The sequence below is a fragment of the Prinia subflava genome, chromosome Z (genome assembly GCF_021018805.1).
Source record: "Prinia subflava isolate CZ2003 ecotype Zambia chromosome Z, Cam_Psub_1.2, whole genome shotgun sequence".
Classification (NCBI taxonomy): domain Eukaryota; kingdom Metazoa; phylum Chordata; class Aves; order Passeriformes; family Cisticolidae; genus Prinia; species Prinia subflava.
Window position 1 is genome coordinate 2,913,794 of NC_086283.1, and position 16,434 is coordinate 2,930,227.

At 36.5% G+C, this 16,434-nt stretch overlaps 1 protein-coding gene across 1 annotated transcript in view; it reads left to right on the plus strand.

Moving 5' to 3' along the window:
• Positions 1-16,434, plus strand: part of DCHS2 (dachsous cadherin-related 2) — a 105,361-nt gene that overhangs the window by 80,414 nt on the left and 8,513 nt on the right. Inside the window, exons 11-17 of the mRNA XM_063422056.1 lie at positions 970-1,104; positions 1,349-1,558; positions 2,796-3,653; positions 8,039-8,146; positions 10,646-10,857; positions 12,343-12,494; positions 15,296-15,426. Of these exons, the coding sequence (XP_063278126.1) occupies positions 970-1,104; positions 1,349-1,558; positions 2,796-3,653; positions 8,039-8,146; positions 10,646-10,857; positions 12,343-12,494; positions 15,296-15,426 (1,806 nt within the window). The remainder of the gene's footprint in view (positions 1-969; positions 1,105-1,348; positions 1,559-2,795; positions 3,654-8,038; positions 8,147-10,645; positions 10,858-12,342; positions 12,495-15,295; positions 15,427-16,434) is intronic.

Below are 16,434 nucleotides of genomic sequence, written 5' to 3' on the forward strand. Positions count from 1 at the left end.
GATTTCAGCCCCTAAAATGTGACCAGTGCTACTGAATAATTAACCAGCAGGTTGGATTGAGTGCAAATGTGCTAGCTCCTGTGCTGTGGTGTGTGAATGTGTAGAGTCATCATGCTCCTCTCCTGGGCAGGGTATGCAGCTTTTTCCTATTGCTACTTTACGCTCCTAGCAGTCGGATACAGGAGGCAGTAGATGTTTGGTAAATAAATGTAATTAAGGTGTCACATATCTGTGTTCTTTAAGGGTTAAAAGTTTTAACTTCAGCATTGTGTGAATAGTCAACTTGGGTAGCACCCATGTTTTTTCAGCACTGGTTGTGAATAGTGTCTTCTCTCACATGGGTGTTTCTCCATCAAGTCCCGTGCAGACTGTCTTGTGCTTGACTGCAGCAGATGAGAACAAGTAGGCAGTGTTTGACACTGAATAGGAGTTTTCATATGACTGGAAATGTCATGTATTTTTCAGGTGTACGAACTGTCCCTGCCCTACTAAAGGACTAATTCTGGGTGGGGAAAACACAGAACGGTTGAACGGAATATAGGAAAATTTTCAAAAAAAAATAAGGGCACAATAGTCAATCCCTTTGGGTATAACCTAGGATTAAACTCATAAAGATAATAAATGTGATGGAGATGACATTATGCTTTCCTTGGGATGAAACTAGAAGAAATGTGAAAGGAATTATCTTAAAACCATTATAGGTAAGAACGTTGAGTCTCATTTCCTTTTCAATTAAGGTGGGCAACTTTGAAAGAAAGGTTTCTAAAAGCTTGTACAGTTTTAGCCTATTTCCTAGAGAGAGATGGGAGGGCTAATACTCTTGCACTATATACAAATGGTAGGTCTGATCAGGAACTGTATGGAATTGTCATACAGAAGAACTTAAAGGGAGAAGAAAAACACAAATAAGTAGACCTGAATGTGAGGAGAGTTACTGTGTTTTCCTAAGACTTCCATTCTGTTTTAAAGGGCTGAATTCATTGCTTCAGTATGAAATCTTACCAGGAGCTGGTTATGAGCAATTCAAGATGAACTTGGACAGTGGAGAACTCGTAACTGCTGCATCACTGGACAGGGAAACCCAGGAGATTTTCAGTATTAAAGGTAGAAGTGTGAAATATCTATGAAGGCCTCTAGAGTGGGAAGTGAGAGTGAGTGGAGTGTTACCATCAGCATTACTTTTTTCATGCCTTCTGAACTAGATGCAAGTAGTAAGATTTTCCAGTACAGAGGAGCATATGCTTTTTGCATAGCACAAATAACTCTCCTACTCTGATATTGTTAAAGAACATGTTTTGTTGCACACACAACCACTGAATGAAGTTTGCTTTCTTTTTTTTGATCTTAGTTTTGGTTTGGGACAGTGGAACCCCATCGCTGTCAAGCACAGTGACAGTAATCTGCACAGTGCTGGATGAAAATGATCACTCTCCCACGTTTCTTCTTCCTCCCTCTGAGATCTTTATTCCAGAGAACCAACAGCCTTCTGTTGTTTATGTTATCCGGGCTGTAGATATGGATGCTGGCAGTAATGGAGCTCTAAGATACAAAATAATTGGTAAGTTACATTCCATCATTTTGTTAGTATAAATCAGGAATATATAAACAGCAGCATCCAAGTTTTAGACTAGTCTTGACTTTACCAGGCCTCCCTAGCTCCCATCTTGTCTGCATGCTTCTTTTATGTGGAAAATAAAATAGATCTTTCACCCCTTTGTCAGCACTAATAAGCACTTCCCAGGCATACTTTCATTCTGCTTTCTGGATTTGAAATAGCGCAGAAGAGAAAAACAAAAAAATACCAAATGTTGGAATGAGACATTAATCATGAAGGCATAATTTTGTTCTTCTTGTTATAGTTGTAGAAGTCTGAATGTAAATATGCCCTTGAAAATGTACCCCAAAATTATTTGGATTTATTTATTTAATTCTATTTCATAAATTTTATTTCATAGGAGCTTCTTTCGCCCTGCAATTAGTAATGTCATATTTGGCTTCCATATTGCCAAACTCTCCCTATGTCCACTATGCCAAAGTAAGCTCCATAGCTGTTCAAAGCCTCTTGTAGTATCTTTGGACAAAGACAAGTTTGCTATGCTTGCTTTGGTTTGTGGCTCTCAGCAATAGCTCAAATGTAGGCAGAGAGCTACTGTGGTAAAAACCAACACATTTTTCTTTGAAGTAACAGTTATAAATTCCTTTTTTTTCTTGGTTTTAATGTTGTGATATTCTGTGACATTTAATTTAGTTACCTTTGGTCTTCCTGCATGTTATAAAAGTATGTATGCCATTCACTGTTACTAAAAATGCTGGCTTTTCAATTGACTGCTTTGTATTTATTCCCAGTGCCCCCAAATCACAACCTTGCACAACTCTTGAATTCCAAGAGATAGGTTTGTAGAAGAGAACAAGGAGCAAGCAATTACAATTGTCAGCAATGCTTTATAGATTTGTGGAATTTGTAACTAAGGTTGGGAAGAGGTCATTTCATGCAGCAGTATAGATGCATGAGCTTTTATAAGGTGGGCTGGTTTTGGAAAAAAGATATGCATTTGGCCAAATAGCCAGCCTGTAAATTGATAATGACATTCTGCATTTGTTCTCATTGCCACTCACTGATTTAAATGAAATACAGGTTTTATTCGTATGAGAATTAAAATATGTGAAATGCACATGAGCACACCAGCTGTATGAGCAATCAGACCTTGTTATTGTAGTTAGCATAGAGCATTCACAAGGGGTTCTTTTTTAAAAGTAGTTGTTTGTGATCATTTTATCTTTTATGTGTTTGAAAGGTGGAAATGTTGGAGAATACTTCACACTAAATAACACGTCAGGCAAGCTGCTGGTCACTCATAGCTTAGACAGAGAAGACATCAGCAATTTCACTCTTGTAATTGAGTGCCATGACCTAGGCAGTCCCTCGAGAAGCTCCACTGCACAGCTCTATCTAACAGTCTTGGATGAAAATGACCACAGCCCATTGTTTGCAAAGACCCAGTATCAAGTCTCTGTGATGGAAGACCTGGAGGAAGGCTCAGCCATCCTGGACCTCTCTGCTTCTGATGAAGATGGTGGCTTGAACGGTGAAGTTACATACTCCCTCATTGATGACACCTATGGAGCATTTGCAATTGACAGTGTCACAGGATCCATCATTACCACAAAGGCACTGGACCGGGAGACCAAGTCCCAGTACACATTTAGGGCTGTGGCAAGCGACCGTAGCACCCATTTTCCAAGGAGCACCACTGTCAGTGTTGTAGTGCACGTTGATGATGTCAATGACAACGATCCTGTTTTTTTGCAGAATCCTATCAGGGTCTTTGTGTCTGCTGAAACTGCTGTGAATGAGACAGTAGCCACTGTGAGAGCAGAGGATGTGGATCTGGGATCAAATGGAGCTATTGTTTTTAATTTGATAATGGCAGAAACTGTGTTTCAGATTGATGTGAAGACGGGTGACATCATTCTTCGGGAGCCGTTGGATTCCAAGGACTTCAGCACCCAGCTGCTAGTGACGGCGTCAGATCAAGGCCTTGCCCCTCGAACAGCCACAGCCATGGTCATTATCTTTACAGAAGAGCAAGAGGAGGTGATCTCATTCAGCCACAGCATGTACGAAGCAAATGTGCCTGAGAACAGTGCAGCAGGTGGGCATGAAATCCCTCTTCTTGGAGTCACCAATCTCCCCTCCTTTTGGAATGGTAATTGTAATGATAGGGTAGAGAAGGTCAGAGGCTGTTGGTACATGGTCACTTGGACAGTCTTCTACAGTGTCTCTCTAGGTAGAGACTGCACTTTGGAATGCCACCTATAGACAGAGCAGCATCAGTCACAAGGTGCTTACAAATTTATTTGGATTTTTTCTGGGTAATGATGAGAATTACCACTCTACCTTTTATCATTCACAGAACATTAGTAGTTATCCCTCCAGCCATTTAGATGGGTTATCTTCTCCTGCATCAGGGATTGGTTTTGTCCTGATGAGGGGCAGAAAGGAATGCCTTTCACATATTTCTGTCCACAAATCTTGCTATTTAATTGGCCAGATGTATTTAAAGACCTGACTTGCACTATATTCTCAATTCAAAAAGCTCATGAGGTTCACCTTGAACAAGTCATTTATCTTTGTTATAATTAAAACATACCTCAGTAAAAGCAGTATTCCTTTATATCCTGAGGGTTTTGTGAGACTAGTTAATTCACAGATCTTGAGTATAACTTCTTGAGTATAACAGCCTGCATATTGGATTATGAATTAGTAAATAAGAAATGTGTTAGTAATTTTGGAAAACCAATCAATATTCTTGGGTGATTGCCAACAGAAGAGAATGAAGGGTGAAGATGGCTGTTGCAGTAATTACTGCTGTGGTTATTCAGCCATTCTTTCCTCTCTGCTTGTTTGGGACTACAAGGCAAATTTTCAGTTGTTACATTTAACAAAAGAAAATAAAGATCAGAGCTTTATGACAATAGATAAACTGCTCTGATCCTAGATTTTTTAAGTGTAGATGTGTTCCTGGGTCAGGCTAGAAAAGCCAGCCTGAAATTACAGAAATGCCCCAAGGAACCATAATAGCAGAATGGTGTTGTGTTCTCCATTCAATCTATAGAAATACAATTAGGATTCAATTTAAGTTGTTTTGATTAAAGGAAATTTAGCAAAGCTTCAGGGTAAACAGGAGGGTTTGATCACAAAATGTTAGTTTGTGTTTAGTAATACTTCCATTTGCTAAGAAGATCAAATTCTTCTAAAAATACAAGAGATTTTATCAAATACTAGCACTGTCTGTCTCTGTTTATACTATTTTCCCTTTTTCATAAGCATAAATAAATATCAAATATTTTACATTTCAGTGGGGAAGAAAAGCATGATTGTAATTAAAACTCTCATAGAAGTTAGCTTACAGGATAGATGTGATCCTGGGACCCCTACAAATGTGAATGGCACCAGTGTATTTAGTCCAGGGAAGATTTACATTACATAGTGATTATTTGTAGAACTGGTATTAATAAATGTGGCTTCTCTTCATAATTTTATTTCTGCCTTAACTGATGGAGGGGAAAAATGCTATGTTTATTTTAAAAACAATAAAAAAATGTGAATAATATAAATGACAAAAAAACAAAGCCAAGGGTCCTTAGTTTTAATTTAGTCTAAACCCATCAAATGTGTAAGTGCCTCAAGAACTGGCCCTTGTGGTCACATTTTCTTTGTATTTGACCTTCAAGTTTAATGACCTTCAGAAAACCCAATTTTTCTGATTTTTTTGTTTAATATTGAATATTTAATACCTTTAAATATTATAAACTGTATTACAGCAGGCACTTAGAAGCTAATCAATAAATAATCAAGTGACTGTGCTCTTCAGAGGGTAAAAATCCTTTATTATTTACCCAACTTTTAGTTGAATGGTTGTTTGCATAACAGTTCCTTGGAGACAGATTTACTAGTAAAACTTCTTGACTCCTCTATTTTCTTTTTCTGTTAGATATCAAATAGGTGTCCCCTCTTTCTTTAGGTCACAGAATCACAGAATGGGTGAGGGTGGAAGGGACCAAAAGGGTCATCTAGTCCTATATCCTTGCTCACAGGGTCATCATAGAGCACATGGCACAGGATTGTGTGCAGAAGGTTCTTGAATCATTATCTCTTTTCTCAGGTTTTCCTTTCATGGCAATTAAGAAGTCTGAAGAAATAATGGCAGGGATGAACACAGGTTAGATGGCAGAGGATGGGGAAAAGAGAATACTATAATGAGTACTGAAGAAAGAAAGAAAATGCTACAGTGATACAGTAGCTCAGTGTGGTGCTGGTGTTAGGACACACACATTTAAAAACCCCATATATATAAAATATATGTCCTAACACAGAAGTCAGGAAATATTTTGGAGCTGATTTGGCCAGGTAGGCAAATGGTGTTCACTATGCCATGTTTTGATTTTTAGTCTGCAGGCATAATGTTGGTATCTGGGCTGTATAAAACAGAGTGAGATACTTCCATATACAGTCTATGATTAAACTGAAAAAACCCTAGATTTACATATTTTGTATTACTCTTCGTGTCTTTCAATATTTTTAACTAATTCAGAGGTTCAATTGCCTAGCATGTCAAGCCCATCTGACTGCTTTCCTCTTACAACTTGGTCTCCCTGCTGCCTTGCTCTGTCTTCCATGCGGATCTCAGCCTCAATGCGTTCTGCAGGGAGAAAGCTCCCTTTCCCTGATTTTTCTCTGTTAAGAGCTACATAATTTGATCTCTGCTTGAGGCAATGTCTGAATTGCATGTGATTGAAATGGTGACTTCCAGCAGATGGACATTTTCTATTGCTCTTTATCTGTACAAGGCCCATTTATGTCACAACTGACCTCACACTTCGGTCATATTTTTTTGACAGTGAACAGTAAAAATTCACTGTTTGGAGGAATTATTTTTTGTGAAAGGTATCAGAACACCAGAGATTTGTTCTTTGCTAAAATGAAGTTGTAAACAATTCTATCTGTTTGAAAAATGTGGAGCTCAGAGGATTAGGATATGAGGACTCAGAACAGGAGTTTATTAAGCTAACCTCTGAAAAACAGGAAATCAGGTAGAAATGCTGCTGCTTCCTTTATTTCTGGTAGTTTTTCTTTTTAAACACACAAGCAAACAAAAATATAAAGACAGTGTTAAAAGATAAGTAGGGATATTCTTCAGACATTGGAGTTTTTTTTCTTAGCTTTAACTCTGCTCTGAGAATGTTATGAATGATTGTCCTTGCAGTTTTCTGTAGCAAATCAAAGTTGCTTGGCAATGAAAATTCAACCTACAGCCCCTTATTTTAGTTCCTAAAAAACTCTAGTTCAGCATTCATCTAATCTGTCTTTACATATTGTACAGATGGATGTTGATTCCAGAGCTTTTCTAGTAAATATCTTACAAGTATATTGAAAAGTACAGAAAATCACATGTCAAAATTGGCATACTTTTGCTTTTGACAGACAGATTTTGAGAGCAAATTGTTATCCCATAATAGAAAAATCCTGGGTTTTAAAAAGTAACATGTAACTGCTAAAATAAAAACATGCTGGATCATTGTAATATTTTTGGATCATTTTTTATATTAAAGTCTTTTCCTGTGGCATCCAGGACACTGACTGTGAGCAGTATGACCTTTGTGATATAATAACTGGTTGCCTCTAATGCTGTTTGAAAGAGCTCAGGTTGCCTCATTCCATCACAGTTGCATGGAATCAATTACAATTTAATTAAATAATTAGAAACATCAAAATCAATGGCCATATATGCTAGACAATTTCCTAAGTCGCTTGAAAAGAATAATTATTTGGAGGTTTTGATAATGCCTTTTAAACTTGATCTGTTTTTGTTAAATGTGATGATTCTGAGCAGGATAATTTATTGAGTTCCACATTTTCCCTTTCATTGTATTCCAAACAGGATTTTTATTTCATGTGTGCTATATTCTGCATTAAATTATTAGTCTTTTCATGGAATTCAGATTCTATGTGAGTTGACACATAGCTATGCACATAGTTTCATCTTTTCTTTCTCTTTGCCAAAAGGTGGCTAATTAAAATTCTAAAGGATGTTTAATTTAACGTACTGTTTGAAAACCCAAATTAAATCCTGATAACTGGAGGAAAAAATAAAATCTTTCTGGTCATTTGTGGGTGACATGATGTACCAAAACCCAAAAAAACTTAGATATGACTTCAGGTAAGAGAGAACTCCACTGATTCGTGTGTGTTTGAAATTAGGAAATGTTAAAACTCATAATTTTATTTAGGCAGGTAAATTTGGTATCAGATGTTTAATCTACTGAAGAAGGAGGGATAGACAGTACTTGGTCTGTGAATCTCTAGTATAGGAAAAATCATGGATAACTATTCTTACTGTCTATTAAACTAATGGATTGTGCACTAACTATGCACATCTAGTACATAGCTGTGCATCTGCTATTAATACCAATACTATAAAATTAGAACAAAACCTTCTAAAGCGGACATGATGAAAATGTCTCATTGCTTCCATAGGTACATCACTTCTAACAGTAGAAGCCTATGAACACAAATTTACCAGAGAAGACATAAAATACAGCATCTTTGGTGACCAGGATATATTCTCCATACACCCTGTTACAGGTACTTTTTATATTTTTTCATGTGTCTGTGCGTACTTCGGAGCATTAGTAAGTTCCTATCACAAGAGCAAGGGCTAGATATCTTAAGAGTATTCCCTAGTAGTAATTCTGTTACAATGAGAAGGTCATTAGTAAATCCAGGCACTGCCATAAACTCTAGGTAAAAAGAAATTGAACACCAGTATACCTGTTTAAAACACCCAGTTCCAATTTACTGTTGATCACCAGGTGTGATCACTACTGCTTTGTGATCCAAGCTGATTCCATCTTGTTTCTCATCATACAATTTCCCCAAAACTCAATGAACCAAATCCTTCAAAACACTTCTAATGTAGAAGCATTAGGCTCCTATTGATTTTAATGCTCATTGTTTTAGGCAAGCCTCAACACATTTTAAAGTCAAGTCTGGAGTTTTTTTGTGATTGTATTTGTGTTCTGCAGCAGTTCCTCTTTCACCTGCTCTTCAGTCAGGAATTCCAGGTGAATGAGGAGGGTGAGGTGCTCACTGTGTACATTTCTATGTTCTCTAAGGCTCATAAGAGAGCACAGCTGCTCTGGTTACCTCTCCAATCCTAAGGATCTGCAATAAGTTTGCTTTTTGTAATAAGTCTGCCTTCTCTGCAGTCTCTTCTTGGGATAGCATGTAGGCGGTGTAAGCAGTTTTCACCAGAAGCAGTGTAAATAGTTTGTACTCTTAATAAATAGCTTTATCCCTGAGTTTCTGGAGGCTTCAACCTCTGATTATCCTGATGTCTTCAGGCATCAAATGGCATACCACTAAAATAGTATTTTTAGATGAGGGGTACTTGAAGTGCATACTTTTGTTTTTCAAATCCTTCTTATCTCACTGAACTGAAAACTAGAGAGATTAGCCTTAAAGAATGTCTTAGACCCAGACAGGTTTTTTGCTGAGGAAGTGAATCTTCTCCAATATCACCTGCAAAAGAAAAAAAAAAGAAAATTTAAATAGGATTTACTTTTTTTTAAATCAAGCTAGGCTGAGAAATGGTTACATGATGCACTGAGGAGTCTCATAAGCACTCTCTTCACAAACAGGAGTGGAGTTTCTATAGCAGTGAATGTGTCACAAGTCCTCTTTTGAGACATTTGATTCTTTGTGTTTTCTTCTGTTTCCTTTCCTCTGAAGCCTTCCTTCCGTCTCTTAGAAAACATTAATTGAAGTTCAACCTTCAAGGACTTTTTAAGAGCAGTGCTTACATTAGCATAATTTTGATACCAGTAATTCTCTACCCATTGCTTCTGCAGCAGAAGTATTTTGAGCTGTATCAATACACTGTCTGTAATACGTGTTCTGAACAGCCAAAGGTCTGCTCTACTTGCCTTTTCAAGCGCTGATGTTAGTTAACCACACTTTGGAGAAGACTTTCTAACATTGTAATTTTTTATTATACTGTAAAATTGTACAAAGTAGAGTAGGAGGCCACTCAAAGACATTAACTAATCTGTCCTTCAGTGCAGGAGGGGAATCAGTTGTGTCAAAACCTGACAGAAATTTGTACTGTTCTTAAAAACCATCAGGGACAGTGATTCTTCAAACCCTCTCAAAAGTCTGCAAAAGTCTTGACTTTTGTTGGAAAGTTTTTATTCATATTTATTATTTATTAATGTTTATCTGAATGTTTGCTGAAATGTTTTAAACTTACTACTTCTTAATCTAGTAAGAGTAGACATAAGAGAAAGGCAACCCCTCTATTATTTAGGTATTTGAAGACTGTTACCCTGTTTTTTCTTAAAGTGCACTTCTTAAGAAGATAGCCCAAGTTTGGGATAACAGGATTCATGACATCATTACTGAAAAGTCCATGCAAAACTGAATTTGAGTTCTAATGAAAATTAATATACAAATCAACAATGCGTTATGCTTAGAAGTAATGGAGAATTATAAGTATGTTACTAGAACATCGAAGCAATGACTATGGATTTCTAAGGAGATTTCATGTTTAATATGGAGGTGACAAGTTGTGCTTGTCATCTCAATAAGTCTCATTATTTGTTTATTTTTGATAGAATAACAAGTCAGGGGAGGGGGCTCGCTGCATCAGAAGGAGTGAGTGTTTTGCCTGTGTGTCAGTCAGATACAGAAATGGCTACAGCTGCTGCCTGATGTGGATTTTGGAGGGGTAGCCACTGTCAGATGAGGGACAAGAGTCTCTTCTGACATAGCTGTCTCACTGTTATGTGTCGAGGAGGAAACATCATGCAGACACTTTGTCTCTATTCCTCTGCTAGTAAATCGGTTTAGTTTTAGGAAATTGCCAGTGTGGTGGTGGTTGGTGAAAACTTAGCTATCCTAGATTTATTCAGTAGCTAGCATGTTGGGGTGATGGTAGGTAGAAAAAGGACACAAGAAAAAGGTGGGCTTGATGGAATTCTGTCATGTGTTCAGTGGAGGTGACCATATATGCTAGGAATTTGTACATGTTTTTTCCTGAATGAGTGTGTCACATCTTGAGATTTTTTTTTTCTTGTAATCAACCAGGCACAATCACAGTAAAAGAACCAAAGTATCTTGATTATGAAGTACAGTGTAAAATACATCTTACAGTTGTGGCTGAAAATAGCTTCAATTCAGTATTCTGTGGAGTGACAGTTTTGATTGAAGATGTGAATGACAATGCACCTAAATTTGAGCAAAGCTATTATGAAGCATCGGTATGGGAAGGCCAGAGTCCTAAAACAGACATCATACAGGTAAGTGGAAGTATGTGTTCCCAACCATAGTGCTGTAGTTAAAAAGAAGTTTGGCTGATCTGGTCATCACTACAATCCTGCTAGGTCTATGCTTGACCATTCTGTCTTAAAAATTGGCAGTGGGGTTCTTGGTGTTGCTACTACTCTGCTTGGCTGTCTAAAATATTAAATGATTTTTTTTAGACCACATGTCAGATCAGATCATTCATTCAGGTCTGTTAAGTAGAAAAAGAATTCTGTATCTTCTTAATAACTGTGCACATGGAATTTAAATTCTCTTTTTTTAAAAAAAACTGTTTCTATCTTCAAGCATTTGAAAAATACCATTCAAATCTGTGGTTCTGGTTACAATATAGGCTGGGTCATGTATTAAGGCCTCTACTGAAAGGACTGTAGCAATAAAAAGAATACTTTCTACTCATCAGACTAGTAGAGTCAAACCCAAGTGTTTGAAATCTGATTTGAAATCTGATGCATTAAGAGCAGCTTCTTAGTTTAAATGTGCAAACACTTCTTCCTCTGAATGAATCCATTCTCCCAAAATGTTTCCAGCTGGCCATGTTAGAGCAAAAGAAGACATCAGTTGGACTAGAAGAACACATAATTTCCTCAGTACATGTTCTTGCATTGCAAGTCAGGTCACAGTGAGGGTCATGTTAGGTACTAAAGATACTCCCTCTCTAGAGAATAAATAAATGAAAAGCTAGAAATGCCTCTAGGGCGAAGTGATTAGAAACTGATGGACCCTGTATTTAGAGAAACATATGTCCAGGAATGGAGAAAAATCAAAAGGCAGTCAAGCCAGATGTGTAATCAAAATTTTATGACAGAATACATTCTATTACGTTTCCTTTATTCAATCTGACTGATTGCCTCTGCTATGTTTTGGATCCCAGACTCATTATAATGCTTGTTCAGCAACCAAAAAATACAAAGATGACTCTTCAAAGAGTAAGAGAACTCTGAGAAACCTCTTCACTGTTGCTGAATGTTCCTTATTCTGTTGGCAAATCTTTACAAATTGCCTCTGCCCCTTTTACATTTGCTGATTGGTATTTTTAAAAGGTAATTCATTAACTATTCCATGAAAGCTCTGAAAGCTTACTAGTTCAATTATTTTATCCTTTGTCTGTTTGTATAGCAGCAATACTAAGGATCAGACCTGTACCACTGAGAAAGTGGATTTTTATGTGCTCAACAGAGAGAACATTCTAACAGCAGCCTAATAGTAAAATTATTGCATTCAGATGTAATGCTTTATGTAGCTGAATTTCAAATTAGTCATTCATGTGCCACCCATTGCAGTTCATGAGCAGATTTTGTAACCTTACACAACACTCAAGTTGGGGACAAAGATGTTGATTTATTTAAATATGTGCAGTCAAAAGGAAAGTCATCAAAAATATCTGACTGTAGTATAAGGGTTTTCTTTCTGAAATCACAGTCTGCTGTTTTTAATTAAGCCTCAGGTTTACTCACAAACAGGTATTTGCAACTGACCTAGACACTGGGCTGAATGGAGAAACTGAATACTCAATTTTATCTGGTAATGAAAATGCAACATTTCTAATTGATTCAGCACGAGGAATTCTAGCGACTAATACAGGCCTAGATTATGAAAACACTTCATCTTACAGGTTTGTATGTAATCTTCTCATAAAAATGTATTCTTTTTGTCCAGTCTAACTTGAGAATATTCATGTTACATATTTCAGTTTCCTGTTGATACCCATTATCCAGGACCTGGGTGCAAGCAAGACAGCACTGAGAACAGCACTAAAGCTGCCCATTTGTACTATAGATTTTGTGTACTTACCAAATTAGAGAAAGAAATATAGTCTACTCTAATCAATGACAACACTTATGGATATGTGTGATTTTTCACTGTAGAAACAGTGACAGTTCTTGGATTTTAATTTATTAATAACTATACAGCCATTCCCTCTCAGGAAATGTTCTTTATAAACACACAGTGAAAACACTCAAATCAAATCCAATAAATAGGGATATGTTCTCATTTTGAATTAGTATATAGTCCAAAATTTCTACTCAATAATGTGATAAAGACTCTTTTTACACTCTTTCTATATATACCCTGTCTTGCACTAAGTATTCATTTTTTCCTGTTTTTTCAGAAATTCTAAATAAATAGGGTCTAGTGGACATGACAGCTTTTCTTTCTGGGTGATGCCATAGCTGGAATTAGAAAGCAAATAAATAATGCCTTGAAAAGAAAATACGAGTATGCAGATTCATTAATAGACACATTTTAAGTCCTGCAGTCTCCACAAAAAGTATTATATCTGTGTATGTGTCAGTAGAAATTACTTTTTTTTCCATCTGGTTGTGGTATCAATTAAAATATTTGCAAGTTTTCCTGTCCTGTGGGACCTCAAAATTTTAAACAGCCAATAAGAATTCTTATAAATGAGAATAACTTGTAGAAAACCACATCCAAGAAGATTGACTAAGTATGGGGGGTTTTTTAATATCAGGCTGATATGATCTTAATGTTCCCAAAATACTTTAACTTAATACACAGGACACTTAGTTTGGACGGTTTTTTCAGCTTTTTACTGAATCAAAAACATCGATTCTGGTTTTCAAAAATTTAAGTAGGATAATACATTTTACTTGTAACTAGTACTTTAGGAGAACACCTGGAATAAGTTCTTCAAAGGAAGGGTGTTTACTGTTGGTGAAATGTTGAACATGGGAGCATAATAATTCTCATATCTCTCTTTAACTTCAAGCCTGATTTATTTCAGTATCTGTGTTCTAGACTTTCGGTTTGACAGTTCGTTCAGAGAATCTGTAGCTTCATATTCTTTCTCTCTAAAATAAGTTAGTAATTTGTACAATGTTAGGTGAAAAGTAAATAGCAAAAGAAGCTTTCAAAACTGTTTTCCTGTTTGATGTCAAAATGTTACTGTTGTTTTTTTCCAATTTGCAAGGAGTAGTTTATATATCTGAATTGAACATTTTCATCCCCAGAAGTTCTAAGTCCCTTAGAACAGGGCTTATAATGGAAGTGTTGACAGAACCTTAATTTTAATGCCTTGGCTAAGATGTTTTTATGAGAGGGGTTTTTTTCCTGAAACTTTAGAAAGTGATTATTTTTAGTAAAATATTTCCATATGTATACCTTACCAATATTCGTTCTAGAAAAAATACACTTTCTATATGGAATTATCCATGGTCACTGATTAAATACAAGCCTGCAATTTAAGTTGTCTTCTGTCAGATCAGAAACCACAAGGATACCCAGAGCAGAGCTGGTGTGGTTAAGGAATGGAAATGCTACAAGCCTCAGCTTGAGTTACAGCCTTGGTATTCCATACTGTCAAGTGAGCGTTTAGGAAGTAATATCTATTGGAAAGTTTTTAACTATTACTTAGAAGAAAGAGGGAGAATGAAGTGTTTAGAAGGTCTTTAGGGAGGCAAAAAAAAATATGGTGCAACATGAGAACAGTTGATAGTACATAAAACATTTAATTGAGATGCTCAGCTTTGACCTGCATATTCCCTTTTTTTTTTTTTTTTAATATATCTTTTAAGATCATCTGTTGAGTTAGATTTAATTTTGAATTTCCTTCTGGAGTCTTCCCTACCGGAAAGTGGTAAAGTCTTCCAAGTAATCTCAGCTCAAATTTGCTTTTTGTTGTTCAGAAGCTGCTTCCCCGGAAGAATAAACCTTTTATCCATGTTTATCACATTGTTGCTTACCATTTCCTTTGAAACATTGTTTGTGGAAATGAAAAGGTTGTTTACAAAATTTGCAGCCCATCCTTATGTAGATGTGAAATGGAAGTGTGCAGTCAAAACTCATCTATTTTGACACCAAGATTCTGATCCCACTAAAATCAGTGGGAACTTTGCCATTGTCAAAGGGCACGTGTATTCAGGGTTTTCACTTTATCACTTGCATTTATAATGTAATAGAGGGCCTACTCCGTTCTTGCAGGCATTCTGGATACTGTTTGGGTTTTTGTATTTTCTGATTTCCACATCCCTTTTGTCCCTTTATAAACAATGAAGAGAGTCAGGTTGCAGCAAATGATAATTTAGTACTTAGATTTTAATTTCTGCTCTGAATTACCAATGGAAGAACTATGTCTTATTTGAAAGAGTTGTTTAACCACTTACATTAGATATGAAATTGGATTAAATGAGTAGAAATTAATACTTCCTTTTATTTGTATGATTTTTCCATTCTTTTGCCGAGTAGAATCTCCTGGACATTTTTCCTGCAAAAACAAATAGTAAAACTGTGCACAGTCAACCTTTACAGAAAGAAACATGGATTTAAGAGTTGCAGTGAGGAACAGAAATAGCTAATCTTTTTAGGTTTAAAACTTCGCCTGCTTATAATAGTGATGGATAATTCAGTGATTTCTGATGAAAAGTGACACTTCCTGCATGCTTCCTTTAATTCTAGGTTGGTTGTACAAGCTGCTGATAAAGGAAACCCCAGACTCTCTGCTACGAGTATTGTGAAGATACAAGTGTTAGATGTTAATGACAATGCTCCTGTTGTCCAGCCACTAGGTGAAGTGGAGGTCCCAGAAAGTAAGTTTTGTTAAGGCTAGGAATTCTCAGATAATGATAGTGCTTTTGGTGATTTGTGTAATCAAACAACTGTAGTAAAAACTAAAATGGATAGTACTAACGCTGAAATATCAAAACAAATTTTGGTCTGCTTTTAATCTCAGAGACATTATTTTTACTCTTTAGACATTGTGTTTAAGACTAGTTTGCAATAAAGCCATAGTCAATTCAAAGGGGTGGAGAAACATCTGCAGAAATACAATTTTATCTGTTCATTTTCATTATCATAGTCTTCACATGGCTTCAATTTCTGCTCTTCTCCAATAAAAATGTTTGGTGTTAAAACCAGCATTGCTAGAAAGGAGACATTTTGAACTTAATTGTGATGAAAGAAATACTTCCAATAAATTTGAATGAAGTGTTAATCAAACTCCATAGCTAGATCCCATTGATGGTCATTAAGAGAGGGACTCAGGACCTCCTGAATTCGCATCCCAGCATGTGTCTTGTGTGTTGTGTGACATTAGCTCAACATCTGCACAGCTTGAGTCCTAAGCCTGTAATGTTCAAATACAGGCATCATATGTGTGAATGCATTAAGATACACAGCAGAAAAACTATAAACACCGGTACTCCTGTCAACAAAAGATATCAAGTTTGTCTTTTCTAGTATGCTTTAGTCTTTCCTAAATTTACCTGCCAGTGGTAATGACACAAGTACTTAATTCATAGATGCACAGCAGCTGTAAACTGCTGGTTACTTAATTAGGTTTCTGTATTCTGTTTAAGAACACTCGCTTTAGGACATGGCACAGTATTTTTGAGCTTCATGCCCCAGGCGTGCAAATGAGAAATGGTTTCGTTTCTGTTAGTTCCAGGCTTTGTAAAATGATCACTAATAGGTTCAGTTTGCAGTCTCTGGTACTGTCAAATTGGCCCATGACAAAAGCTGTCTGTATCCAGTTTCTCAACCTCATAGGAGTATACCTTGATCTCTTCATATTTTTGTGCCACATAGGTCTGTCTGAA